This window comes from Oncorhynchus keta, chromosome 13, assembly GCF_023373465.1.
Source record: "Oncorhynchus keta strain PuntledgeMale-10-30-2019 chromosome 13, Oket_V2, whole genome shotgun sequence".
Classification (NCBI taxonomy): Eukaryota; Metazoa; Chordata; class Actinopteri; order Salmoniformes; family Salmonidae; genus Oncorhynchus; species Oncorhynchus keta.
In genome coordinates this window covers 38,708,967-38,735,250 of record NC_068433.1, presented here as the reverse complement: position 1 = coordinate 38,735,250, position 26,284 = coordinate 38,708,967, and the positions used below count along the sequence as shown (strand labels likewise).

The 26,284-nt window shown below is 46.8% G+C and overlaps 1 protein-coding gene across 4 annotated transcripts in view; it reads left to right on the top strand.

Moving 5' to 3' along the window:
* Positions 1 to 26,284, top strand: part of LOC118392302 (ras association domain-containing protein 3) — a 47,880-nt gene that overhangs the window by 4,425 nt on the left and 17,171 nt on the right. Inside the window, exons 1-2 of one of the 4 annotated variants that reach the window (XM_035784139.2) lie at positions 1,101 to 1,300; positions 5,172 to 5,296. In XM_035784139.2, the coding sequence (XP_035640032.1) occupies positions 1,180 to 1,300; positions 5,172 to 5,296 (246 nt within the window). In that variant the 5' untranslated portion in view covers positions 1,101 to 1,179. Of the gene's footprint in view, positions 1 to 1,100; positions 1,301 to 3,981; positions 4,124 to 5,171; positions 5,297 to 18,495; positions 18,836 to 26,284 lie in introns of those variants that run through there. The other 3 variants (XM_035784140.2, XM_035784138.2, XM_035784141.2) reach the window with 3 other exon arrangements.

The following is a 26,284-nucleotide window of genomic DNA, read 5'->3' as shown; positions in this document are numbered from 1 at the left end:
AGCATAGTGGAGGTGTTGTTGGCTACCTTCACCACCTGGGAGCGGCCCGTCACAAAGTTCAGGACCCAGTTCCACAGGGCTGGATTCAGACTCAGGGCCCCGAGATTGAAGGGTACTATGGTGTTGAAGCCTGAGCTGTAGTTATTGAACAGCATTCTTGCGTAAGTGTTCCTCATGTCCAGATGGATAGTGCAGTGCGATGGCGATTGTATCACCCGTGGATATATTGGGGCGGTATTTATCCCTGTCATTCCCACAGAACCATTGGCCTTATAAGCCCAAATGGTCAGCTAGGCCTGTGGGCCTCGTCCAAAGCCATTTACATGGAGAGGTGAGAAGTTGGTGAAATTAGATTAGACACAGAGGAGATGGGGGATTAACATGACCATTCATTCACCACAGGGAAGTGTTAGAGACCTGTTGTGCTCCTGGATTGGAAATAACTTGTTGTAATTCCCCATGACTAGATCAGTTTTCATTCTCCACTGAAAGACTGTGTGTGTCTCTGTGTGTGTCTCTGTGTGTACTTGCCTGCCTGCGTGTGTGTTTGCCCTAGCGCCCAGCTGCTGTTTGTGCAGGTGCAGTGACAGTGTGGCTCCAGAAGACACTACTCTCTCATTGTGACAGGTTAATGACCCATCACAATGACCACACACACTTTATGTATTACTATCCTTGTGGGACCTAAAATGTATTTAAATTCATAATCCTATTTCCCCTAAACCTGACCTTAACCCCTAACCCTAACTCCTTCACCTAACCCCTAATTGTAACCATAGCCCTTAACCCAACCCCTAAAATAGCCTTTTTCCTTGTTTTACTATCCTTATGGGGATTTCCAGTACTCACGAGGATAGTAATCCTCACACACACACACACACACGCACACACGCACGCACAGGGTGAATGGGGGGGCAACAGTAAGGGGAGGGACTAGCACAGGCCAGACATGACACAGAAAAGCCAGACAGGGCAGGATAGAGGGGGAGAAAGAGAGGAGGAGAAAGAGGGTAGAGAGGGGCCAGAGTGAAAGACAGTCTGTGATTTTGCAGGACCGGGGCAACCTTATGTTGGATCTGCGCAGTGCTCTCTGCAAAATGGAGCCCACTATGTATGCGTTGGAACCTGGGTGTGTGAGCATATGAGTGTGTGTGAGCACTCTGTGTGAGGGAATGAGCAATGGGGCTGGCTAAAGGATTTGGGAGGACTCTGAGGAGGTTATCAGGTTTCTTCTTCCGTGTTCCCAAACTGATCCGCCGCTCTGGACGCCTGGAACTAAGCCTGCTTTGGAGGAACTCTGGTGAGTGTGTGTGTCTGTGTGTGTGTCCGTGTGTGGGTGAGTACGTTTGTATAGGAGAGTGTGTGTATCTGGGCCTGTGTTTAGCCAACCCCAGAGCATGGTGGTAAGGCAGACAGATGGTTTGGTGTCCCTTAGAGGCCATGAGCTGAGAGATAAAATAAGTGTATAAACACATTGTTTAGGGACCTACAGTTCAGGTCCACAGATGCAGTGTTGTGTCCACAGACAGATCACTCAATGTCATCCCTGACCTGTCATGAAACACCCAAGCAAACACTTTGTGTGGAAGCCAGGCAGGTAAACAGACAGACAGACTCTGCAGAGAGACCGAAAGACAGACGAAGGGATACCCGTGAGAGGGAGAGTGGAAGATATGCACGTTCCATAATTAAGTGTGTGTGCATTTCAGTTAGGTGTTTAGCAGCCATGTGTGAAAAGGCTCTTAAGTGCTGAGGGAATGGGTTTAGTCCCGTCGCTGGTGTCTATGGGGAACAGATTACCGTTGACTTAGGAAAACAACACTACCACAGTGGAATGACAACCCTTCCGTCTCCTCCACTGACAGTATGCACGGTCTGAGACCACCTGCTGTCCGGGCAGTGTGTATGTGTGTTTTTAGTGCGGTGTGTTTTGTTAGCGGGGGCCTGAGTGGAGCCGGATAGGAATGAGAGACGTGGAATTCCGAATTGAAGTCTCCGAATGTGGAATGGGGAACTAAGAGGGCTGTTAAGTTTGCGCAATGCTGCTACAAGAAGGATATCTATTTTCTACAGTCTAAAGAAAGCGCAGGAACAAATACAACGCACCACCTGTCTGGACTAGACACACAAACACACAGCTCTCCAGCCCCAGACCATTTTACTCCTATTTACAGTCCAGAGCCTTAGTGTCATACCAACTGCCTCAGTAAGTTGATCACGTCGATCCATAGCCCAGATACAGCTATTGTGCCTACTGAAACACAAGGCTTCACTCCAGCTTTGATTACAGGATAAGAAAACTATATCACTCACTCACACACACACACACACACACACACACACACACACACACACACACACACACACACACACACACACACACACACACACACACACACACACACACACACACACACACACACACACACACACACACACACACACACTCCATCCCCAAACACGCACACAGGTCTACCTGGTCACAGCGGGACTCCAAGAAGAGTAGGCTTGAGTACTGTTATGTCTTCTGCAACCACACGTCTGGCCCTCTCTTACTTGCTTTTAAAACCAAGGCTATGATCTTTACATGTTGGGATTAATACTGCAAGATGTGTGTGTTGTGGGGAGGGGGAGGCAGAGTTTGGCTGAATTGGCTCTTGGCACGTCAGTGAGAAGGTCGCCACAGGTTCCTCATCTCTCCTCCCAGCACACAGAGACATTGTTAGACAGCCATCTCTAAATACTACACACAGCTGACACTGGCTAGGCTCAGGGGCGAGTGGTGTTGGTACGCATCTGTTTGTGGAGTGTGTTGTTGTTCTTTGTGGGAGTGCGGGAAGATGCTGACTTGCGCTCTGTTCTCCTCTCAGCTCCACTGATTAAGTCCGATCGATTGGTTTTGCCTGGCTGATTACAGGAAGGGCTATTATCAACGAGACAGCACAGCTATACTACACACACACACACACACACACACACACACACACACACACACACACACACACACACACACACACACACACACACACACACACACACACACACACACACACACACACACACACACACACACACACACACACACACACACACACACACACACACACACACACACACACACACACCCACAGGCCCAGGAGACTCCCAGAGAGAGAAAAAAGTGCTTAACTCATCAGACAGACAGTAAAAATCATCATCAGATGTCAGTCTTTTGCAGTTGTGTAAGACATGGAAGTGTGTTTTATTTCTCCCCACTGGGGCGAGACAAATCTCCTCTAAGTTCATGCATCACAGGCATAGGGCCTTATGTCTGATGACATAGCCTGTGGTGGTGTTTGTTATTATGTCATGGTGTCGTGGACGGACAGTGTAACGTTTCCTCTCTGGTTCTGTCCCAGCGCCAGGGCCTAGCTGAGACAATACCCAGGCTTTGCCTAATTGTATCGAGAGCTACAGAGGGTTAGCGAGTGTTAGGGCAGGAAGCCTAGCAGACAAGAGCTGACCACCCTCTTTGTGTTCTGGTGAGCTCAGAGAGGAGCATCCCTGGCCTACACCCACACACACACATGCACACACTCTCTCGCACACATGCACACACGCTCGGACACACACTCTCTCTCTCTCTCCCCCCTCCATCTCTCCCTCTCTCTTCTCTCCTACTGTCTGTGTGTCCATCACTGTGACCCACTGAGCCTCCATTTGACAGGCAAATCACCCACTCAGCACTACCATACATAGAGAGTGGGAGGGGGAGACCGATAGTGAGTGGGCGAGTGTGAGAGAGAAAGCGAGAGAGAGTGGTAGCAGCTAGGCAAATGAGTCTCTGTGTAGGTCTGGGCTGGCGAGGGAGGTGGGGGGTTCCCAGTCCATACAGGCTATTGTTCCTGATGCTTGTTGTGCCTGTGTGTAAGAGAGTGAGTGCGTCGAAGCTGGGCCTGTTGCTACTGGCCAGTGGTGGTACAGTGTGCGCAGTGGTCAAGGAGTATTGGTTGAGCAGTGAGGGAGAGCTTCAGAGAGAAGAGTGTGTGAGGCAGGAGGGAAATGGTGTGCTGGTCGGGGATGGGAGCAGCCATCTGTAGACTGTCGGTGAAGCTCAGCCGGCAGGTGAAGAGGAGGTCCTCAGGTAAGAGAGGAGACACAGACAAACGCACGCGCACAGGCCACTCTGTTCCTGTACACCGGTGCTAACAACGAGGACTCGCTGGATGTTCTGTACTCTGCAGAGGGAGTGTCACAGTGATGTGTAATGTATTCTGTGTTATTAGCGGTCTCTCCCTGTCTCTCCTCCACACTGGGTTAATTCTAAGTGGGCTGCTGGATGCTGGCCAAGCCGGCGCAGAGAACGAGAGGGGAAAGAGAAAGAAAGAGAGGACACATTAGAGATTCCATCAACCTTTTTGTTCTGCCGCGGCGGAGTTACAGTGTGCACGGGAGGAAGTTTGTGTGTCACTTGTAGACTTTTCCCCGGCCTGTCAGACAGACCTGATCGAAGGGCAGCGGAACAGTTCCCCTTGTTCTTTATCACTCCGATGTATTATATCATGTTTACATTTTTCTTGCACTTGGAATAGTTTGGAATCGTGACTTCTGTTTCACTTGGCTGAGCTGAATGTTTTCGAGAGCTCAGCTGAAAGATTTTTGCAATGGTGACTGTGAACGGGGTCAGTGTTTGCATACTGTGGACAACCTCATTTCCATCTCGTCCTTTCCCTCCAGACACAACACAACCTCGTCTGGTTATTCATTGCTGTTGCTGGAGACCCGAGCCTGGAGTCCCAGGGAATACTTGCGTAGCAGTTTGGGGTTGCGTTACAGATGAAATAAGTTAGTGGCTGGGTTATACATTAGTTATTTGGTTATGGATGAAACCTGTTAGGGGTTGGCGGAGTGTTTAACATAGTACTTGTGACCTGAGGGAATGCACGGGTCTCTGTTAATGATCACGCTGCTATTGAGTCAAACACAGATGAAATATTTGAACTCCTTCTGGCAAGGAAGTGGCAGGAGTCTTCAAGAGGTGGAAGAATAACTAGAAGTATGAAACGAGGGTATTTGGTGCAGTGTTGAACGCCACCCGCTCTGTTGACACACACAGGCTCTATGAGTCTGCCAGGTCAGGTCAGAGTGTGCTCTTTACAATTATTTAACAAACTCCTCTCCTCCTGCTCCAGGGTGTAAGTATACGTGTCACCCAGAGTGTCGGGAGCGAGTGTCATTGGACTGTCACCCCGGTGGTCCTGTTGCCGTTGACACCCCCCTCAGCCAGGACCACCTTAACAACAACACACCGGCCATTGTGAGTACCCACCTTCTCTCTCACTCCCTCTGTGTGTCTGTGTTGTCTAATTAAAGGGTCAACACTTTTTTCCTTGAGAAGAGTGCTGATATTATTCTGTGATGGTCACATTATGACTGTATTTCGTGTGTTTTTACCACAAGGGGGCGTTAGAGTGCATAGAATGAGTATTCGCCCTGCCTGTGATTACAGTGAGTGACTGAGACGTAGTTCACCAATGTACCACCAGATGACGCTCTCTCTGTCTCTATACTGTATCTCTTGTCATAGAACTCTTGGCTGGAGTGAGTGACTGTTTGGGGGATGTGTTGCTCTTAGGGTTTTTTGGGGGGATAAATGGCTTGGCTCTGGGTACTCTGATGGTATCATAGTGAAGGGTGCGTGTTTGGGATTAGCTAGGCGGGGCCAATGCTTTGAGACCAGCTGTCCATGTCATTCTCTATATAATAGGAAAGGGAAATGGAAAGTGGGGGATACCTAGTCAGTTGTACAACTGAATGTCTTCAATTGAAATGTGTCTTCCGCATTCAACCCAACTCCTCTGAATCAGAGAGGTGCGGGGGGGCTGCCTTAATCGACATCCACGTCTTCGGGGCCCACGTCTTCCGGGGCCCATGTCTTCCGGGCCCACGTCTTCGGGGCCCGGGGAACAGCTGGTTAACTGCCTTGCTCAAGGGCAGAACGACAGGTTTTTACCTTGTCAGCTCGGGGATTCGATCCAGCAACCTTTCGGTTACTGGCCCAATCAAATCAAATGTATTTATATAGCCCTTCTTACAACAGCTGATATATCAAAGTGCTATACAGAAACCCAGCCTAAAACCCCCAAACAGCAAGCAATGCAGGTGTAGAAGCACGGTGGCTAGGAAAAACTCCCTAGAAAGGCCAAAACCTAGGAAGAAACCTAGAGAGGAACCAGGCTATGAGGGGTGGCCAGTCCTCATCAAATCAAATCAAATTTTCTTTGTCACATACACATGGTTAGCAGATGTTAATGCGAGTGTAGCGAAATGCTTGTGCTTCTAGTTCCGACAATGCAGTAATAACCAACGAGTAACCTAACCTAACAATTCCACAACAACTACCTTTACACAAGTGTAAATGGATGAAGAATATGTACATGTACATGTAAATATATGAATGAGTGATGGTACAGAACGGCATAGGCAAGATGCAGTAGATGGTATAGAGTACAGTATATACATATGAGATGAGTAATGTAGGGTATGTAAACATAAAGTGGCATTGTTTAAAGTGGCTAGTGATACATGTATTACATAAAGATGGCAAGATGCAGTAGATGGTATAGTGTACAGTATATACTGTACAAATGAGATGAGTAGTGTAGGGTATTCTAAACATTATATTAAGTGCCATTGTTTAATGTGGCTAGTGATTTTTACATCAATTATTCCATTATTAAAGTGGCTGGAGTTGAGTCTATGTTGGCAGCAGCCACTCAATGTTAGTGGTGGCTGTTTAACAGTCTGATGGCCTTGAGATAGAAGCTGTTTTTCAGTCTCTCGGTCACTGCTTTGATGCACCAACTGACATTTAGTCAGTTTACTCTGGCTGTGCCGGGTGGAGATTATAACAGAACATGGCCAAGATGTTCAAATGTTCATAAATGACCAGCATGGTCAAATAATAATAATCACAGTAGTTGTCGAGGGTGCAACAAGTCAGCACCTCACGAGTAAATGTCAGTTGGCTTTTCATAGCCGATCATTCAGAGTATCTCTACCGCTCTTGCTGTCTCTAGAGAGTTGAAAACAGCAGGTCTGGGACAGGTAGCACGTCCAGTGAACAGCTCAGGGTTCCATAGCCGCGGGCAGAACAGTTGAAACTGGAGCAGCAGCACGGCCAGGTGGACTGGGGACAGCAATGAGTCATCATGCCAGGTAGTCCTGAGGCATGGTCCTAGGGCTCAGGTCCTCCGAGAGAGAGAGAGAAAGAAAGAGAGAAAGAGAGAATTAGAGAGAGCATACTTAAGTTCACACAGGACACCGGATAAGACAGGAGAAATACTCCAGATATAATGCTCTAACCACTAAGCTAATAGCCCCGGAGTCAATAGTGTGTGCGTGCGCATTCTAAACTACCCGGTCCTGTAGCACACCCAACAGCAACATGAGACGGCTGCCACATATAGCGGTGGTTGTTTTGGGTGGCCTCACACACATTTCTGTCCTCTGTGGTCCCAGGAGAATCGAAAGGTGTGTGTGTGTGGGGGGCCTGTCCCTAAGTCCATGAGCCTTGGTCAACCTAATGTACGCGAGCATGCACACACACACACACACACACACACACACACACACACACACACACACACACACACACACACACACACACACACACACACACACACACACACACACACACACACACACACACACACAACTCTCGTGTGGGATGGATGGATGGATGGAAAGAGTGAGGGCATTACGCCATATAGACACACCCCTGGATCATATTCTATTATGACACAAGGCGAGACCCAGATGCAGACACAGGAGGCAGACAGTTGGAGCCTTACAATATTTATTAATCCAATAGGGTAAGGCAAGAGAATGGTCGTGGACAGGCAAAAAGGGTCAAAACCAGTTCAGAGTCCAAAAGGTACCAAAGGGCAGGTAGAATCAAGGTCAGGGCAGGAAGGATGATCAGGCAGGCGGGAAAGTAGTCCAGAGTCAGGCAGGGGTCAAAACCAGGAAGACTAGCAAAAAGAGAATAGCAAAGAGTACGGTAAATACACGCTGGTTGACTTGAATAACCTACTGGCACAGAGAGACAGGAAACACAGGGATAAATACACTGGGGAGAATAAGCGACACCTGGAGGGGGTGGAGACAATCACAAGGACAGGTGAAACAGACCAGGGCGTGACATATTCAGCATGTCAGGGATCTTCAACTCTGTCAAAAACAATCTTGCTTCAATACTGCAGTGAAACAGTTTAGTGGTGAGATGTTAGCTCAGCAGAAACCTGGGACCAGTGCTGAACAGTGCTGCTGAGACATGCAGATGTCTGTCGTTGTTGTTTCACAGTGTCGTGTTTCTGTTTCTGTCTTAATCTGTGGTTGGGTGTGTGTGTCTGTGTGTCGTCTGTGTCTCTGTGTGCGTGTGTGCGTGCGTGCGGCCGGGTCAGACAGCGGGAGGCATTGTTGGGTTTTGATCAAACTCTCCCATGTGACTGCCCAGAACCAGATTCCTATATTTATATGATCCTTTATTATCCTTATATAAAGTACTCTGAACCTCCCAGTAGACCGTAGCTACTGTAGCTCTGTCCAACTCTCTGTCTCTGCTCTGTGGTCTGTGGTTCCAACTCTCCTGAAATGGACAGATAATGATATGAACCCATGAGACAGGAAATGTCTCGGTGAAGGAAATGGAATCGGAGAGAGGCTGGATGGATGGATGGATGGATCTCCTCAGCCTCTGTTATACCCAGAGGACACAGACACAGGAAGACAATGAGCTCCTTATCCTAGTTTAGAAGAGTCTGTAATAAACTAGGAATAGAGAGGGCCTCTACAATATTACTCAGTAACTATCACGATTAATAGATGAAACACCTAGTGTCTGTCTGTCTGTCTGTCTGTCTGTCTGTCTGCCTGTCTGTCTGTCTGTCTGTCTGTCTGTCTGTCTGTCTGTCTGTCTGTCTGTCTGTCTGTCTGTACAGTGGGGCAAAAAAGTATTTCGTCAGCCACCAATTGTGCAAGTTCTCCCACTTAAAAAGATGAGAGAGGCCTGTAATTTTCATCATAGGTACACATCAACTATGACAGACAAAATAAGAAAAAAAATCCAGAAAATCACATTGTAGGATTTTTAATGAATTTATTTGCAAATTATGGTGGAAAATAAGTATTTGGTCACCTACAAACAAGCAAGATTTCTGGCTCTCACAGACCTGTAACTTCTTCTTTAAGAGGCCCCTCTGTCCTCCAATCGTTACCTGTATCAATGGCACCTGTTTGAACTTGTTATCAGTATAAAAGACACCTGTCCACAACCTCAAACAGTCACACTCCAAACTCCACTATGGCCAAGACCAAAGAGCTGTCAAAGGACACCAGAAACAAAATTGTAGACCTGCACCAGGCTGGGAAGACTGAAGAACCACACGGGGGGACCTAGTGAATGACCTGCAGAGAGCTGGGATCAAAGTAACAAAGCCTACCATCAGTAACACACTACGCTGTCAGGGACTCAAATCCTGCAGTGCCAGACGTGTCCCCCTGATTAGGCCAGTACATGTCCAGGCCCGTCTGAAGTTTGCTAGAGAGCATTTGGATGATCCAGAAGAAGATTGGGAAAATGTCATATGGTCAGATGAAACCAAAATAGAACTTTTTGGTAAAAACTCAACTCGTCGTGTTTGGAGGACAAAGAATGCTTAGTTGCATCCAAAGAACGCCATACCTACTGTGAAGCATGGGGGTGAAACATCATGCTTTGGGGCTGTTTTTCTGCAAAGGGACCAGGACGACTGATCCGTGTAAAGGAAAGAATGAATGGGGCCATGTATCATGAGATTTTGAGTGAAAACCTCCTTCCATCAGCAAGGCCATTGAAGATGAAACGTGGCTGGGTCTTTCAGCATGACAATGATCCCAAACACACCGCCCGGGCAACTTACTGTAGATGTTGATGTCGGGTTTTTATTGTTACGTGGTTGTTGTGAGGGAGCGGGGTCAGAGTTCAGCCCAGATTGGTTCATCATGTTACTGTTTTACAGACAGGGTGTTCCAGTTATTTCAATGTTCCCTCTCTGTGTCAAACTGGGCAGATAAAGATGTACGATAACATCTTCAACACACCAGACATCCCCAGGCTTTCCCCATAACCCAGCTACCTCTGACAGACAGTGTTTCCTATCAGCAGACATAGCAGACATGACTGTCTGGATCAAAGAATCGTCTGGGACTCTACGGTGAACTCTATTGAACTAGAATGTCTATCACTACTAGTCAGTGGTCATCCCAGTCCCTTATGGTTCCAGCTTAGCTCCCCTATCATTCACAGCCCTACAAGAAAACCTTATGTCGAGCCACAAGACAGAGTGGCTTCTGTGCCACGATCACAATCAAAACCCCATCACGATCACAGCCTGAGGACTTCCAGGTCAGCCTGTAAAAACTGGATGTATTATTGTTTCTTATCTGCACCTCCTCTCCCCTGTTTCCCATCGTCTCCCATCTTTCCTGCCAGTCTGTAGTGTAATCAGTGAGTCATTGTGTTGTGTGTGACCTGAGGAGAGGAGACGTCCATGTTGTTGACAGAGCCAACAGCTCATCAGAGCCTGCGTCTAATCCAAGTGTGACGAGGGGATAATCTCACCTGATGTTTTATGTTGCCTGTAGTGGCTGTGTGTTTTAACTGTAGCGTCTCTGTGCTTCCCCCTCAATGTCTATAGGTAGTGTTTGTGCTTCCCCCTCAGTGTTTATAGGTAGTGTTTGTGCTTCCCCCTCAGTGTCTATAGGTAGTGTTTGTGCTTCCCCCTCAGTGTCTATAGGTAGTGTTTGTGCTTCTCCCTCAGTGTCTATAGGTAGTGTTTGTGCTTCCCCCTCAGTGTCTATAGGTAGTGTTTGTGCTTCCCCCTCAGTGTTTATAGGTAGTGTTTGTGCTTCCCCCTCAGTGTCTATAGGTAGTGTTTGTGCTTCCCCCTCAGTGTTTATAGGTAGTGTTTGTGCTTCCCCCTCAGTGTCTATAGGTAGTGTTTGTGCTTCCCCCTCAGTGTCTATAGGTAGTGTTTGTGCTTCTCCCTCAGTGTCTATAGGTAGTGTTTGTGCTTCCCCCTCAGTGTCTATAGGTAGTGTTTGTGCTTCCCCCTCAGTGTTTATAGGTAGTGTTTGTGCTTCCCCCTCAGTGTCTATAGGTAGTGTTTGTGCTTCCCCCTCAGTGTCTATAGGTAGTGTTTGTGCTTCCCCCTCAGTGTCTATAGGTAGTGTTTGTGCTTCCCCCTCAGTGTCTATAGGTAGTGTTTGTGCTTCCCCCTCAGTGTCTATAGGTAGTGTTTGCGCTTCCCCCTCAGTGTCTATAGGTAGTGTTTGTGCTTCCCCCTCAGTGTTTATAGGTAGTGTTTGTGCTTCCCCCTCAGTGTCTATAGGTACTGTTTGTGCTTCCCCCTCAGTGTCTATAGGCAGTGTTTGTGCTTCCCCCTCAGTGTCTATAGGCAGTGTTTGTGCTTCCCCCTCAGTGTCTATAGGTAGTGTTTGCGCTTCCCCCTCAAATATACAGACAGAGTGGGGACCTGATGATTCTAAGCCCTGTGTCCATCTAAGGGCCAGACAAAGGAGCCACAGTTAGTTACTGTATATGGGGCACAAGGCGGGGAGAGAGCAGGTCTATTGTGACTCTTTAAGCGAGTCCTGACCTGCCTATAGTATTATGCCTGTGTGCAGCAGCTGTTCCTGTGTTGTCTGCAGTTATGAGTAGGATAAAGTTGCCCCCATACATTTATAGATCTGTGCCCATGGGCTGATCGTAGGGTAGCCAATGGTGTGGTATGAATCGGGTCTGTGTGTGTTTATGTTTACAATGCTGCCTTGGACTCTGCCCACCGTATCTACCCGTATAATCACTGCCTCCTCCTCCCGCTCCTCTCCAATAAGATTCCACTGCAAATGGCACACATTCGTCACTGATAAAGGTATAAATGTACAAAATGAACGTTGAAAGACTTGAGATTCAACTAGATTTGAGAAAACCGAGAGCGTGTGAAGTGGATAGTGTTGATCTGGCTGTGTTGGCAACGACGAGTGTAGAATTATGGGCAGCAGCTCAACTCCCCAAAGAGTAAGTATGTTACCCAGTATAATAGTCCCTTTGATCTCTCCGGGGTCAACGTTGGGTGCCAGGTTCTTTACCGTTTGAAGTGCAAAATGGAGGGTGGTTTGTGAAGCTCAGAAACCAGTTAAATGAAATACAGTAGTCTGCACATAACTAATAACTTTTTGTTATTGTAGTTGTGAGCTTGTGGAAATTAGGTAACTACAGAAGCAAAGGTGGAATATATTACAGTAGCATAGTGTCCGTATCCAAGCATTCCTATGGTGTTTGCTCATGAGTGAGTGGCGCTTCTTGGCTGTCAGAGAATGTTGTGAGTTACTGTGCCTCAGAGGAGGAAGAGAGGCAGCAGATATATTTCAACACACACACTCACTCCAATGCACTCAGTGCCTCAGAAGAAACACAGGAGAAGTCAAAGTTGAGTCACTCAGGCCTTATTTGGCGAAGTCAAAGGGGGGTAGGGACAGGTATCCAGTACTATTGTGGTGTAATCTAACCTTGTATATGGCCACAGGTGTTGAAAAAAAAATCATCAATCTACACCAATACCCCATAACGACGAAGCAAAAACAGGCTTTTAGAAATGTTTGCAAAAGTATTCAAAATAAACAACTGAAATATGTATTTACATAAATATTCCAACCCTTTACTCAGTACTTTGTTGAAGCACCTTTGGTAGCGATTACAGCCTTGAGTCTTCTTGGGTATGACGCTACAAGCTTGGCACACCTGTATTTGGGGAGATTCTCCCATTCTTCTCTGCAGATCCTCTCAAGCTCTGTCAGGTTGGTTGGGGAGCATCGCTGCACAGCTATTTTCAGGTCTCTCCCAAGATGTTCAATCGGGTTCAAGTCCAGGCTCTGATTGGGCCACTCAAGGACACTCAGAGACTTGTCCCGAAGCCACTCCTGTGTTGTCTTGGCTGTGTGCTTCGCGTCATTGTCCTGTTGGAAATTGAACCTTCACCCCAGTCTGAGGTCCTGAGCGCTCTGGAGCAGGTTTTCATCAAGGATCTCTCTGTACTTTGCTCTGTTCATCTTTCCCTCAATCCTGACTAGTCTCCCAGTCCCTGCCACTGAAAAACATACCCACAGCATGATGTTGCCAACACCATGCTTCACCGTAGGGATGGTGCCAGTTTTCCTCCAGACGTGACACTTGGCATTCAGGCCAAAGAGATTCAATCTTGGTTTCATCATACCAGAAAATCTTGTTTCTCATGGTCTGAGAGTCCTTTAGGTGCCTTTTGACAAACTCCAAGAGGGGTGTCATGTGCCTTATACTAAGGAGTGGCTACCGTATGGCCACTCAACCATAAAAACCTGATTGTTGGAGTACTGCAGAGATGGTTGTCCTTCTGGAAGGTTCTCTCATCTCCACAGAGGAACTCTGGAGCTCTGTCAGAGTGACCATCGAGTTCTTGGTCACCTCCCTGACCAAGGCCCTTCACCCCCGATTGCTCAGCTCTAGGAAGTGTCTTGGTGGTTCCAAAGTTCTTCCATTTAAGAATGATTTCACGGTATATGATTACACCTGTTGTATTCGGCGCATGTGACAAATAAAATTCGATATGATTTGATGAAGCCCACTCTGTTCTTGGGGACCTTCAAAGCTGCAGAATTGTTTTTGATACCCTTCCCCAGAGCTGTGCCTTAGCACAATACTGTCTTGGAGCTCTACGGACAATTCCTTCAACCTCATGGCTTAGTTTTTGCTCTGACATGCACTGTCAACTGTGGGACCTTATATAGATAAGTTTGCCTTTCCAAATCATGTCCAATCAATTGAATTTACCAAAGACTCCAATCAAGTTGTAGAAACATCACATGGATGATAAATGGAAACAGGATGCACCTGAGCTCAACTTCGAGTCTCATAGCAAAGGGTCTGAATACTTATGTAACTAAGGTATTTGTTTTTAATTTTTTATACATTTGCAAAAATGTCTAAAAACCTGTTTTTTCATTGTCATTATGTGGTATTGTGTGTAGATGATGAGGGAAAAATGTATTTAATCCATTTTAGAATAAGGTTGTAATGTAACAAAATGTGGAAAAAGGAAAGGGGTCTGAATACTTTTCCGAATGCACTGTATACAGTATACTGAAACTAGCTATCCATCACTCTTATGAGTGAGCATTCCTCATCTGTGTTTTATCTCAAGCACATCATATATCATTGCTCATAGGAATATTTTTTGTACTTCCTGATAATAAAATAGGGTGAATTATTACAACAATGTCGTCATTCTAGATGATAAAGGTAGGGGAACTCGGACTCCCACACTCACTGATTAGCCTGAAGTAGAGAGTGTCAGTTTTCTCACAACACTCTCACCACAGACTAGCCTTTGTGGTGGAAGGCTCATTTATGGGACATTCCTTACGCCTCCCCGACCTCACCCACTCACCTCCTTATGCACCTACCCCTTTTACCTCACCCTCACCTCTTCTTACCCCTTCACCTATAACTAACAAAATCTGCAGCTTGTAAACAAGCAGTGTGCTGAGAACCTTAACCCCCTGTCTGCAGAGGAATGTGGGTAATGTCTGCCAAGGGCTGTAGCTTTCAGCCAGAGAGACTACAGGCCTAGTGAAGGTTCACCTCTCTCTCTCTCTAGCCTGGCCTGCCTGACCGCTCTCTCTCTGTGGAGATCGGGAAGGGGGGGCGGGGTTCAAGCCGAGTGTCCATTGTTTTACACCAGGGAAGGGAGAGGGAGTTTGAGGGGGTTGGGACTGAGAATGAGTTTCCATGTGTCTGAGACATTCTCTGTGATTTTTATTCACACGCTCCCATGCACCTACAGGAGCCAATCTGTTGGTTCCAAAGTCAGCACAGTACTACAGGAATACAGGCCACGGAAGCCATAACAACTAGTGCCCATCACTCTACCTGACCAGAAGCTGTTGGTTAGACAGGGTTCTAGTGGACTGTATAGTTTGTCCTTGACAGACATGTGGGCAGTTGGCTCTGAGACTGCAAGAGAACTGGACAGAGAGGCCAGCTGTATGAATCTTCTCTGGCCAGGCTGTGGTGTGGTTGAAGGGTTTGGCTGTTCCAGTGCTCCTAGGTTATTTTTAGGTCGCCTCTGCACTCTGGGTTTAAATTAGGGCTGTCCCTCCATAAACCCCCAAGAAGCCTGCTACAGTATGTGTTGGGTGTGGTCAGGATAAGGGTTGTTGTACGCCCTATTCACTACAGATGTTACATACGTTTGACCCAGTAGCTGACATTGTAACATCCTTTCTAGTGACTGGGTGGGCTAGTTAGTTGTATGATATTAGTGTGTTAAAGAACAGGCCACACAGGAGGAGCCATGTAGAAATGTACTTAGAAAAAAGCCTTAGGCAACTAAAATCCTAATAGAAATGAACTGCATGCACTTTTCATTGTGGCCGTTAAAGCATTATAGCTCTGCTCTCTGAGAATCGCAGTAATGGGTTCCATTTGTTGGCTGATGCAAGACAGCTTTATCAGACACTAAGAACACCACCACTGAGTTAAAACATGAATAAAAAACATATTACACATTTATAACCAAATAAACCCAGGAGCCAGCTAGCCAACACACTAAATGTGTTTTTAAGAATGTTTATTAATACTTATACAACAGATTATCTGACACTGCATGGGTGGTTGTCGTAACAACAGCATGAGAAGCTGCTGCTGAATTGATTACATTTTCATGACTCGCTGTGATCAATGCCAGTAGGAGAGAAAGCCAACCAACATCAGGGAATGAGAGTCAGTAGCAGAGAGGGGTTTATTCCTGGCTAGAACCCAACCCAGTCTCATGTCTAACAGAGAACAAGGCTTTAATTTGGGTGTTTTTATTCAGCTTTTCTTCATCCATGCCAAACGTTTACATAAGTAATGTTGTCCTCATGTGGTAGAGATGGACCAGAGATGGACCCCAGGTCACTATAACCAATGCCTTGACCAGTTTGGATTGAAAGGTGAGAATGCAGTTGAACCGGAGTTCCTGTGTAGGGTTCACGTGTCCCATTTCCTGGTTACTGATGATGTCATGTTACCCCTGGCTACAGAATCCCGTGCGAACACATTGAGCTGTGTTAGGGTGGATCCCATAGGCCTATGCAGAGTTTAGAAAGGGGCAAGACATTCTGATTTTATATATAGGTTATATGTGGTTCTGGTAGATAGGCAGGGGTTTTTGACATGTACACACTTAGAGACACACAAACACAACTATCAAGGGTCACTGGGAATTTTAAAAGGTTGGTCTGACTGAACGCCTGATGTTCCACCCATTCATCTGGGCGTATGTAAGTCTAAAGTATTAAATGCCTTTGGTCTGCATTTTTAGTTTAGTTGGTCCTGGAGCTCGGGTAAAGCAGCATGTTGCAGGGAAGGAAAATAAGAAAGCTAGCTTCGCTGTGCTGCATGTTCATTGAGGTAAGTGGCAGGCAGATGTTATGTTGTCTCTTTAGGATGTGTGCACCTATGGATTCATGTGGATTATTTGATGATGAGTGGAAGTGCTGAGCATATAGACCTACAGTATAAAAAACAGTGTCACCTTTATTTAACTAGACAGTTAAGAACAAATTTGTATTTACAATGACAGCCTACCCTGGCCAAACCCGGACGACGCTGGGCCTATTGTGTGCCGCCCTATGGGACTCTCAATCACGGCCGGATGTGATACAGCCTGGAATCTAACCAGGGACTGTAGTGACGCCTCTTGCACTGAGAAGCAGTGCCTTAGAACGCTGCGCCACTCGGGAGTATCTCATCAAGTGCCACACTGACTAAGGAAAGAAAATATGAGAGGCAGAAGGAGAGAAGCAAGCAAGAAAGAATTAAATAACTATGGGTTTCATTGATGTGAATGTAATGGAGAAGCCGGTGGAAACTGTAGGTTGGGAAGAGGCGAAAGTGGTGCGATGACGCGAAAGCGCAAGAATGGCGCCTAAGATCAGAGGTTCGTCTCCTGAGTTTGAGGAGTACATACTGTACATACGTCTCCTGATTACAAACCAAATCATCTTACTTATAGGTCTTCATGCTCTCTTGAGAACCTTGAGGATCTTGAAATGGAGTCAGTCAGCAGTGGTGAGCACTCTGAAGTTGAGCCAGTCCAGGATGTAGTGGTCCTACCTGCGGCAGCAGGTGTGGTAGAGTCTTTCAACGTTTGCCCCGAGAATCCTACCAGAGATGATTTTGGGACCGGTCTGAGTGAGATTTTAGAAAAGGGTTGATTCCGGCTTTTTGGGCAACCCGTACATTGTGTCAAGCTGGGTAAAGGATAAACTGGGAATGGTTACATCTGAAGTTTTGAGAAGTAGAATTGTTTCGATTTTTTATGTATCTGCCTCCCAGAGGAAGCGGGTGCTTTAAGTCACGCAGCTCGGGGTTCAACCTGTGGTGTGCTTTGCTCTCCGGAGCAGGGCACCGCTGAAAGGGGTGCCCTGTAGGGAAGTGTTGAATGTAGATGTGGATCAAATGAAAATGAAGATTCCTAGTGTTTGTGACTTCCGCCATTTGGTGAGATGAAGACCCGATGGCAAGACTGAAAATACCCTGTCTGTTTTGTTGAGCTTTGACCCAGAGTTTCTACCTGTTAAGGTTAGGTTATATTTGCTATTCTGTGAGGGCCTATGTTCCGAACCCGCTATGGTGCTTTAGGTGCCAAGGTTTTGGACATGTTGCAGCAGTAATGTAGAAGGGAAATCCAACGATGTGAGAAATGTGCATGAGAGCATAGTCAGAGGGAGTGTACTGTTGGGATAGAGAAAGCACTGTGTGTCAACTGTGAGGGTGCCAATGCAGCTGGGGATACGAAGTGCCCTGTGAAAGAGAGACAGGTTGAGATTGCCAGGCTTCGAGTGGGTCAGAAAGTTTCCTATGCTAAGGCAGCGAAGAGAATAGAGGATAGCCCGAGGGTGAGTGAGTCGACTGGGAGCCCCCCAGTGAGCAGGCATGAAGAGAGCGAGCCAGAGAGGATACGTTTTAGTAAGGTTGGATTTCTTGCGGTTATAGCCATGGTGATCAACTGCACTTCACTGATGGAACAGACACCACTGAAGATAGATGTGGTAGTTACAGTAGCAGAGAAATATTTGGGTGTGAGAGATTTTAGTGCAGAAGTTCTACAGGAAGGTTTGAGAGAAGGGGTTCCATCCTTCGGGCAAAAATAGTGGAATGGGGTGGTGGGTTTTTGGGGATAGTGTATAGTTGCATGGTTAGATGGTGGTCCAATTTAAATTTGTCCCAATTCCTCTTTTCCCTTTTTTGGGGGTGACCAAAATGTGCAATCTGCTCTCCGACCTGTAAACGGCAGCAACACAGCGTCTAGACTGCCGGAAAACCACACGAAGAAGAAGAGGAAGAAAGTCAAAGGTGATTTCTATAGAGGACTCTTCAATGAATTCTAGTAGGCGTGTCTTCAGAGCGGCTGACAGACAGCGGCTCCATAGTTGCTAGAGTGTGAGGATTCATCAGTAGTTGGTTGAAGAGTGAACGGAGGATTCGAGCGTTGGAAAGTGTTCGGCTTTTTGCGGTTCACAAAACAAGTTTGCGGAGGTGTAGCCAACTTTATTTTCAAGTTGTTGCTTTGCTGCAGCCAAATTTGAAGAGATTTAGTTTTCTCCTCAAATGACGTGGACTAGCACCATGAGTAGTGGCTACAGTAGTTTAGAGGAGGACTCCGAAGAGTATTTTTTCACCGCCAGAACTTCGTTCTTCAGGAAGCCTTCAGGGAAACCAACCCAGTGCAAGGTACATTAACTTTAATTTGTGCCAACGTCTCACCTGTTAGCAACTGTGTTTTGTCATATATAGTTAGCAACCTGTTGCTAACGCGTTAATTTAAGGAGTTACCATTTTCGCGTGCAGTCCTGCTCTACAGTATGTTCAACGTAACCAATGGGAGGGAGGCTGGCCAGCCGTCTCATGAGCTAACTTTAGTTATCAATTATTTGTTTAGGCTAAATCCGTATTGGTTTGCCAGGCTTTATGATTTTAGATTTGAATTGAGCTAATCTGATGGTGGACAATTATAGCCGTAATCTGAGTGGCACGTGCAGCTAATATATTTCAGAACCACGTGGGATCATACTTTGATAGGATAGCAATTTAGGTGCCCCTAACACTTTATATTTTGAGCTATAGTCAACAATTAAATTGTATAGTTGTATTTTAAACAGTCGAATAGTTGGTCAACGTGCATGCCAGAGGAGACCTTTAGCCCCTGATTGGGTTAAAGCCCATGACATCCTGACTATGGGTTCTGGAACTCATAAGTAGGTCAATTTGTGCTCATCAATACTGGTCTGTCTCCCAGACCCAAGACTCTGCATATAATGTAAGTTATTGTCCTGTCTCTCACACACAACTGCATTCACTATGTGTGTGTTGAGCTTGCAAACTCTTCTCAGCATGACTTCTCATATTTCCATATGACCTTGACACAGTCATATTACATGCCAGGCTGTGGACAAAGTGTCCCATGCAACACACACTATGCCATGAAGGGACTTGCCCACTAAGCATAATGCTGTGTCTGCACCCACAATTGTGTTATTGTGAGTGAAACATCACTCAGGGGGTCTCTCATAGTTGCTCCTCCAGTTAACCCTCCAGCAGCTCAAATCTTGCTGTATGGGGTTCTATTCATCCAGTACCATGTGGATGACTTAATGCCTTCTTTTTAAATGTACTGTTCTTGATGGTGCCATTGGTTATGTCACTGCTACTTGTTTCAAATAACTCTCCTTCCTTTCCCCCCTGACAGCCCCAGCAAAAAAACAGTTAAACTACCAGTTAATGATAAAGATGAGGGGCAAGTTAGTTTCTTCCGTAGCAATGTCTCCTCTTGCGCAATGGTTTTTGTGACGATTTAGATTCTCTGTTGGCCTTGGCCCGTGTTTAACCAAGAGTGCCTGTTCATTGTGGTGTGTGTCTTTACAAGTCAAAGATTCAGCTTCAACATGCCTCTAGTCTTTCTGTTTACCCCTTAGCACCATGGACACTCAAAGCTCTGACTCTGCCTGGGCTGCTGGGAAACAGCTGCAATAGACACACACGGCGGCGGCACAGCTTCTGAGTGACGGGGGCCTCATAACCCTCCCCAGCTAGTCTCTGTGTCTCCAGGGTAGCTAGCTAATACTGTGGACTACTCAGTAACTCACAGCCCTCTTTCTGTATACGGGAGGAGAGAACCCTAATGGGTTTGTAGTGGAGCTAGCTATGTGATAGATATATTGCTGTATAGTACATTAGTCATAATAATAGGTGTTTGGGGCGGCAGGGTAGCCTAGTGGTTAGTGTTGGACTAGTAACCGGAAGGTTGCAAGTTCAAACCCACGAGCTGACAAGGTACAAATCTGCCCCTGAACAGGCAGTTAACCCACTGTTCCTAGGCCGTCATTGAAAATAAGAATTTGTTCTTAACTGACTTGCCTAGTAAAATAAAGGTACAATTTAAAAAATAAGTGTGTGTAGTCTTAGTTATAGTTATCGTATTAGCTCCTGAGTGGCACAGCGGTCTAAGGCATTGCATCTCAGTGTTAGCGGTGTCACTACAGACCCTGGTTTTGATTCCAGGCTGTATCAACAACCGGCCTTGATTGAGAGTCCCATGGGGCGGGGTCACAATTGGCCCAGCGTCGTCTGGGTTAAGGTTTGGTACGCCGTCATTGTAAATAGGAATTTGTTCTTAACTGACTTGCCTAGTTAAATAAATACTTAAAATAGTTAGGTTTTAGTAGAGCTGTTTAGGAGTGAGTTGGTCTGTTTCAATCTAACATGGCAGCCGTGTAGGAAGAGAGGGCTGCTGTTTGTTGCTCTGCTCCAAAGTCAACAACGGCAGACGCTTATGTAAGATAATCATCACGCATTATCTCCTCTGGCAGTCTTCCTGTATAAAACTATATGCTGCCTCGGTCACAGAGAGGGCTGTTGGTTGGGTTGAGTGGAGTGGAGGACAAGTGGTGGCTGTTTGTGTGTTTAGGGTGCTGTACAACAATAATGCATTTCAGTTTCTCTCCTTGAGTGCTCTCTGTTTCCAGATGGAGAGGGTGGGAGAGATCTGTCCAACAGAGGGAGGGAAAGAAACAGCTTAGTATCGGTCTTCCTCAGACATCAGAAACACTGCTCTGTCCGGACCAGAGGTTGCCCCAGATTACTAGAAGGGGATGGAATCACACCCATGGTTTCCGTGTTGCTACAGAAAAAGAAGCTGCTTTAGCCTCCCTTCCCGTCTCTGCTGCTGCTGGTGGGAAAAGGCCCCTTTTTAGTTGGATCTCAGTCCCGCAGACTATATTCCTGTGTAAGTACAGGAGGGTTTTGATGGCAGTGGCAGTGCCCCCACACATGTTCAGGGAGGCTGGGTTTGACTTGTCTATGACATTACCTGGCAGCATGGTGTGCAAACGCATGTCAGGACCTTGATCAACCACACAATCCATTAACACACCCTCCCTCATGCGTCTCCCCCTCTGCCACCCCTAGTTCCTCAGCTATTGTGTTACAGTTCCTGATTGTATCTAGTTCTCTGTTTGCTGTCACTTTCAGTTCAAGTTGTGCATAACGTATTTTAAAAAATAAAATAAAAAACAATTGTGCTATCCAATTGGTAGTAACAGTCTAGTCCCATCGCTGCAATTCCCGTACTGACTCGGGAGAGGTGAATGTCGAGAGCCGTGCATCCTCTGAAACATGACCCAGCCAAGCCGCACTGCTTCTTGACACATTGCTCGCTTAAAGCGGAAGTCAGGAAACACCGTACACCTGGGAACCTAGTCAGCGTGCATTGCGCCTGGCCTGCCACAGGAGTCGCTAGAGCGCGATGGGACAAGGACGGCCAGCCAAACCCGGACGGCCAGCCAAACCCGGACGGCCAGCCAAACCCTCCACTAACCCGTACGGTGCTGGGCCAATTGTGTGCTGCCTCGTGGGTCTCCCGGTCGGGGCCGGCTTTGACACAGCTTGGGATCGAACCAGGATCTGTATTGATGCTGTTAGCACTGCGACAAGTTGTGCATTATTCCTAGAGCTGGGACTAACTTCCTTGCCATGTTAGTATTGTGGCAAGGAAACACAACATGAAGAGGATATATCTTTAGTAAATCAGTCACTTATGTTGAAAACAAACACCATTATTTTGTCATCCAGAGTCACATTAATTTCCCAAGCAATAGCACACAATACTTTACATACTGCAGGTTTTTAAAGGACCAAGGAGTTTGGTCTGCTTCGTGTTTTCGTTTTTGCAATCCAAAAAATATTGCGCTATTGGTATCGTCCTTGCCCTAATTATTACAGTATCACATTTACCACAGTTCCTCCATTTTGTCCTGCTTGTCATCTTGCTGTAGGAAATGAGGAAATGTAAACAAACATGCAAGTCCGAAGTACATACAACAAACCTGTTCACCAGGCCTGCTCTTCCTCCTGGGCCATACTGTGCTATCGTTTACTTAGCACTAGCTTTCGGGGAGTGGAAAAGGTCTGAGAGAAGACTTCTAGGAGCAAATCTCAAACTCACACTAGAACCTTCAGTCTGCTGTGAGTTTACATAACGGCAGCCAGACCTCTCCAGACGCCTGTTCCAGAAGAAGTGAGAGCGCCTGAGAGCTTTGTCTCTGCTATTCAGGGACTGGGTGTCCGTTTTTTTCCAGCATACCGGTCTGTGTGTGTGTGAGAGAGGGATGACTCCTCTGACTTGAGTCTTCAGATTTGGAGATGAAGAGTTTGTCAGTGGCACACCCAGCCTAGACAAAATCTAGGATCTGCTCCAGGGAGATCTCCAATAGATCTGTGTAATTAACAAGTTTTATATATATATATATATATATATACTTGCTTTCCAAGCGGTGAATACTTGCTGTCCAAGCAGTTGTACCTTCATCAACCTTACACCAAACCTTTCGTGTCTATTTATGTGTGTTTCAATATGGTCGTAGAATAGCATGGCTAAGCAGTGGCAGAGGGCTCGCGGCACCACTTGCGGTACAGACTGTTTGAAGAAGAGTCCCTGATGCTTTCATCTGTTTATGTTCACAACCTAGCCAGCCATAAACAATGCTCAGCTCGACTCAGCTGTGTGTGCCTGTGCACCGTGTGTTTGTGTCAATGGGTGCCATGCAGGCCTGTTTCCTTCCTGCTGTTGTGAGTTTTGTTCTGCTGCAGAAAGGAGAGAATGTCAACCGTTTCTCTGTTTTCATACTTCAGCTAAACAAAGCGGGACCCACACAGCATACTCCACCAATTCAGCCCTCACAGCTACTGATAAAAAAAAAAGTCTGATTATGGAAACGTGCTTCTTAGTTTAGAAATGCAAAACGGGGCCCTACGTCATCTAGCCTACATACCAAACAGAGCCATGTTGAAAAAAAGATTGTGCTCCAAAGGTGGGTTTTACTGCAGGGAGTTGGCATGGGAGTAGGCTGCTTCATGATCCGTGGCCAGTCTTCCTCTCTTATGTTGCTGTTGCATGACCTGCCTGCATGTTACATAAAGCCCTTTTTATAACTGCCTGCTGCTCTAAGTGTTCTGTTCCAGAGGAAACTCAATTTGATTGTTTTTGCAATGGCCCCGGTTGCTATCGCAGTCTCCCCCCTACACGCGCACACAGAGCAGGCTCCTTGATAATATGATTACCTTTCAGACTGCCTGCGTCATGGAGCAGATGAGGTGTTTGTTAAACACTGGACCCGTGTGTGTGCTCGACTACTCGTGCATGCACAGCCACATCAGTTATGGAACGGCAGCACTTGATCAAGCTTCCAGACCTACTGAACTGTATCACCTGTGGTCATGTCCCATCCTAGCAAGACAACAGAACAGGTGGTCTATTAGACACACCCCCTCACTGTCTGTGGGAGAATCCCTTCTCCTCTGGACAACAAACTATCATTATCCTGAATAATGCCCTGTATTAGCACTACTGAGGCCCAATTAGGAGCTGGTTCTTACTCATAGGTCCCAGAAGACACCTGGCCTAAAGGTGTCTATTACACACTAGAAAGGGTATCCCGGTGGTCATTTAACTGATGGGTGTCAGCCACCACCCTCTCATTTCCCCTGGCTAGGGTCAGAAGCCAACTGGTACAGAGCAGAGGGTTGTGGGTCACTATCCTTGAAGATCCCTGGCTACCATATGCTGTTTCTGGGAGCAGTTAGAGAAATTGGATGTGGCTGTAATTACTCTACCACAATCATGCACACACTGCGCATGGTATCTATACACATCATTACACACTACGTACAAGCTCCACACACACCATTGCACACTACGTGAGAGGAGAGCGAGAAAGGGAGGACATGCCAACAGCATGGAGTAAATTGGATCTCGTAGCTACTTGCTAGCTATACCCATTGACATGTGTACATTTAAATGTATACAGTGTATCAGCTGCTCAATCATGTCACTTGTAGGTCCACGAAACAGGACGTCTTGGAGAGATGTGATTGAAGTTGCTCAGGCCAGAGTGTTGTGGAAACCCATTCTTTACTGTGCGCCTAATGTGTTTTTTGCTTTGTTGGTGGGTATCCCAGCATTCTCAATACACTCGCATGGGTGTTCCAGCCCTCACAGCATAATGGACACCATTTGCCTAATTCAAATCAAATTGTATTTATCACATGTGCCGAATACAATACCTTGAAATTCTTACAAGTTCTTAACCAACAATGCAGTTTTAAGAAAATAAGTGTTAAGAAAATATTTACACAAGTAACAATGAGGCTATATACAGGGGGTACTGGTATTGAGTCGATGTGCGGGGGTACAGGTTAGTGAAAGTAATGTGTTAGTGGTGCCCTTGACTGGTGTGTGTTTGGTGATGTAGACACCAAGGAACTTGAAGCTCTCCATCTGCTCTACTAAGCCTCGTCAATGTGAAGGGGGGCATATTTGATGCCCCTCCCCCTTTCTGTAGTCCACGGTCACCTCCTTTGTCTTATGTTGAGGGAGAGGTTGTTGTCCTAGCACCACACTGCCAGGTCTCTGACGACCTCCCTATAGGCTGTCTCATTATTGTCAGTGATCAGGCCTACCACCGTTGTGTCATCAGTAAACGTAATGATGGTGTTGGAGTTGTGCTTGGCAATGCAGTCGTGGGTGAACTGGGAGTACAGGAGGGGACTAAGCACACACCTGAGGGACCCCCGTGTTGTTGCCTACCCTTACCACCTGGGGGCTGCCTGTCAGGAAGTCCAGGATCCAGTTGCAGAGGGAGGTGTTTTGTCCCAGGGTCCTTAGCTTAGTGATAAGCTTTGAAGGCACTGTGGTGTTGAACACTGAGCTGTAGTCAATGAATAGCATTCTCACATAGGTGTTCATTTTGTCCAGGTGTGAAAGGGCAGTGTGGAGTGAAATAGAGATCGCATCATCTGTGGATCTGTTGGTGCGGTGGCTGCTACAGTCACCGCCCCGCTATGGCTGGCTGCTACAGTCACCGCCCCGCTATGGCTGGCTGCTACAGTCACCGCCCCCGCTATGGCTGGCTGCTACAGTCACCGCCCCGCTATGGCTGGCTGCTACAGTCACCGCCCCCGCTATGGCTGGCTGCTACAGTCACCGCCCCCGCTATGGCTGGCTGCTACAGTCACCGCCCCCGCTATGGCTGGCTGCTACAGTCACTGAACTGTGTGGCTATAGCTGCTGGTCTCCGCCCTGGCTAGTACTGAAGCTGTGTCTGATTTTAGTGAAGGCTTTGGCTACGGCTTCTGTCAGCACAGTCCTCTCCGTCAGCCAAACCATTCATATCACACTCCATTGTGCCAGAGATGGGCCTGTTCAGGTTTCTATTGGTGCTTAGAGGTGACTGAGCCTCGGGGGTCTGTGACCTGTCATGTCCAAGTTGTATGGGTTTATTCATAGTAGGAAAAGCAACAACACACCCCTGTCCCATTCCCTCACAGAGAGCATGGACAGGTTGGGAAGTGTGGCTTTGTAACCCTATATAGAGCCTCTGTGTGCTGTGTTTCTGCACTTGGTTAGTGCCTGACTATGGTCTAAGCATGCATTAATGCGTTACACAACCCTGGTATCATGTGTTCTTACTTCTATTTTGAATGGATTTAATTCAGCACTTATTCAGTTTTGAACATGCTCATGGTAAAACGTGACTACTGTGTTTCTCGGAAGAGGGCCGCTATAGTTGTAGTAGGCTACTGGCGCTTATCTATCTAATGTCTCTCTCACACACACACACACACACA